Source organism: Microtus ochrogaster (genome assembly GCF_000317375.1).
Source record: "Microtus ochrogaster isolate Prairie Vole_2 chromosome 14 unlocalized genomic scaffold, MicOch1.0 chr14_random_1, whole genome shotgun sequence".
NCBI classification, from domain to species: Eukaryota; Metazoa; Chordata; class Mammalia; order Rodentia; family Cricetidae; genus Microtus; species Microtus ochrogaster.
This window is the reverse complement of record NW_004949096.1, coordinates 27,841,791-27,844,919: the sequence shown is the minus strand read 5'-3', so window position 1 is coordinate 27,844,919 and position 3,129 is coordinate 27,841,791. Positions and strand designations below refer to the sequence as shown.

General features: G+C 55.5%; 1 protein-coding gene across 1 annotated transcript in view; it reads right to left on the bottom strand.

The window, feature by feature from the left end:
• Positions 1–1,298: 1,298 nt before the first annotated feature.
• The window catches only part of Vps18 (VPS18, CORVET/HOPS core subunit), a 10,138-nt gene continuing 8,307 nt past the window's right edge, over positions 1,299–3,129 (bottom strand). The window contains exon 5 of the mRNA XM_005364267.2: positions 1,299–2,544. Coding sequence (XP_005364324.1) covers positions 1,819–2,544 — 726 coding nt within the window. The 3' untranslated portion in view covers positions 1,299–1,818. The remainder of the gene's footprint in view (positions 2,545–3,129) is intronic.

The window sequence follows — 3,129 nt, the reverse complement described above, 5'->3', positions numbered from 1 at the left end:
GTGCAGAACACTACCTCTGGGCGCCACACGGCTGCTGCATTCTTGTACCCACAGCGGCTGTGACCGCTGACCTCACACCCACAAAAGATCAGCACAGGAGCCGGGAGGTGGTGGCACACACCTTTAATCCCAGGGGGCAGAGGCAGGTGCATCTCGGTGAGTTTGAGGCCAGCCTGGTCTACAGAGTGAGTTCCAGGGCAGCCAGGGCTATACGGTGAAATCCTGTCTAGAAGAACAAACAGGCGACAAGGACTGACAGGGGAGGAGGAGGCACTTTTTCATTCTCTGTAGTGTCGCACACACTGGTTCGGTGCCTGTGTTCCTGTAACCATCCCTAACGAAAAAAAGGGGGACGCAGGCTATCACTACAGCCACACGCATGCATGCCTGCACACAAACATAGACACAAGGGTAGAAGGGAGGACTAGTGGGGAAGAAAAAGGGATCAGTGGGAGTGGGGGGATTAGAGAAAGCAACGGGAGAGGAGGTGACTATGACCCAAGGAACCCACATTATATAACATGCTATTAAAAAACACAGAAAAAAGCCAGGCGGTGGTGGCGCACGCCTTTAATCCCAGCACTCGGGAGGCAGAGGCAGGCGGATCTCTGTGAGTTCGAGACCAGCCTGGTCTACAAGAGCTAGTTCCAGGACAGGCTCCAAAAACCACAGAGAAACTCTGTCTCGAAAAACCAAAAAAAAAAAAAAACACAGAAAAATAATTCAGGGCAGAGAATTGTGCTCGGGCAGTGGGGACTTCTAGAACAACAGGGCCTCCTCTGGCCTCTGCCAGCCCAGTGACTTACAACTAGGAAGGGAACAGCCGAGGAAGCATTAATATGACTGATGTGAGAAGTCAATGTCCCAAGGTGCTGGCGTTGGGCGAATTCTGCGAGCAGCAGCGCCACCTGCTGGCCAAATGGAGAATAGCTCTATGATTTAGGATGTAAACTCTCCCTGAGCCTTACAGTCAGAGGATAGAGGGAAACAAGAAAGCAAGTACAATCTGGAAAGACTGTTCCGTCTCATCCCAGTGAAGGACCACATGCGAAGACTAGCGGGGGAGGTCCTTTTTTTAAAATTTTATTTGGGATGGGGTCATACAACTGTAGCTTTGGCTGGCCTAGAACTCATTGTATAGACCAGACTGGTCTTGACCGCATAGAGATCCTCCTGTTTCTGCCTCCGGAGGGTTGGGATTAAAGGTGTGCGCCACCACACTCATCGCAGGAGGCCCTCTCGTGGCACCCCAGCCCCTCCTGGCATCAACACGAAGCCATGGAGTCCAGAGCCACCACTTAGAGCAGACGATTTAATGCTCTCCACTTGGTACCACGTCCGCTGGTCCTGGGTTTGCCTTCAGGCTCGGGACAACCGCACAGCAGAGCGCCAGTTCCTCCCAGTCACACCAGTATCTGCACGTGCCCACACGAGCATGCCTGGCCTCAGTGCCACCTCCACGGTGCCCGGGGACGCCTGGTTCAGGCAGAAGAGGGAGGGCTGGAGGCCCAGAGGCCAGAGCGGCACAGAAAGGCGGGCTGCTCAGTCCAGGTAAACACGTCGGGGTGGAGCAGAAACCAAGGGGCTGTCAGATATAGGGGGCTAGACAGATCATGTGACCTCTCCAGGGCTCACGGGCTGCCTGGGGGAGGAACCGCTCTAAGGCAGGTCTGAAACCTCAGGGCAGCAGCCTGGATCCCACAACCCCACAATCACAGGCCCCGCAGTCTCAAGGACTGAACACCAACCAGAGTAAGGCCTTCTCCGGAGGGTCTGGCAGCTGCATCCCTGCCTGTCCTCCCACAAGGGGACCCCTCCCTACAGCCAGCTGCGGTGTTCCTCCTCATAGTGCTGGGGGTCAATGAAGGGCCGGTCAATGGAACGGATCATCAGCTCCCCACAGTACACACACTCTGCAGCCACCAGTTCGTCCAGGTCAGCCTTGAGCTGCTCCCGGCTGGGTCCCCCAGCTGAAGCCCCAGCTTCAGCCTCTTTGGCCTTGGCCGAGCCTTTGGTGGGAGGAGGGGCAGCCCCAAGCTTGCGCTGCAGCTCCTCAAGCTTGGCCTGCTTGTAGGCAGGAAGGCCGGGCCTCACGGCCTGCAGGAGACAGTCGGCATGGAACATGTGGCCACAGAGGAACAAGTAAAAAGGTCGGTTGAGCAGAGGGAAGTCACAGGTGGAGCACTTGTCCTGAGGTTCCACAGTGCCATAGCGTCCCCGCAGCTCCTGCAAGTCTCTGCGGATCCGCTGGGCACTGGCCGTAGCCTCCTCCATCTCCCGCTGCAGCTCCTGGATGTGGTGGTTGTAGGCCTTCAGGGAGCTACAGATGGCCTCCTTGAAGTGGTCGATGGTGACGAAGTCGGGGAAGAAGGGCAGCACGTCCTCGATCTTGAGCAGGGGGCAGCTGGCCAAGCAGGCCATGGCTGTCTGCACATCCTCCTCCTCCTGCACCACGTGCCGGGCGATCTTCAGCCACAGCTTCTTGCGCAGTTCCTCGTCCTCCTCGGGCAGGTCTGCACACTGCTTGGCCAGGTCTACATCCACCTGTGGAGAGACCATGGGCGTCAGGGTCAAGCCCTCCCCACCTAGGATCAGACTTCTGCAAAGACAGACGGCCACAGAAACAGCCCGAGGAGAGGGCGCAGGCAGGACGCTCTGCTCTCCAGGCAGCAAGCGGTACGACAGAAACCTCTACTGGTCTGTCCTGTCACAGCTACAGAGAGGCTATTTTTGGTGGCAGGCCTCCAATTTTGGTGAATTTAATGATGATAATGTTGCATACCCACACCCCGGCACTCAGGAAGTGGAAACAGGAATGCACCCAAGTTTGAAGCCAGCCTGAGCTCCGGGAGACCCTGTCTTAAAAATCAAAATAAATCATACGGGGAACTATTTGAGCTCTTGCTGCCCACAAAAAAAAAAAAAAGAAAAAAAAAAGAAAGCAACCAAAAAGCCAGGCGGTGGTGGCGTACGCCTTTAATCCCAGCACTCGGGAGGCAGAGGCAGGCGGATTTCTGTGAGTTCGAGACCAGCTTGGTCTACAAGAGCTGGTTCCAGGACAGGCTCCAAAACCACAGAGAAACCCTGTCTCGAAAAACCACAAAAAAAAAAAAAAAAAAAAAAAAAAAA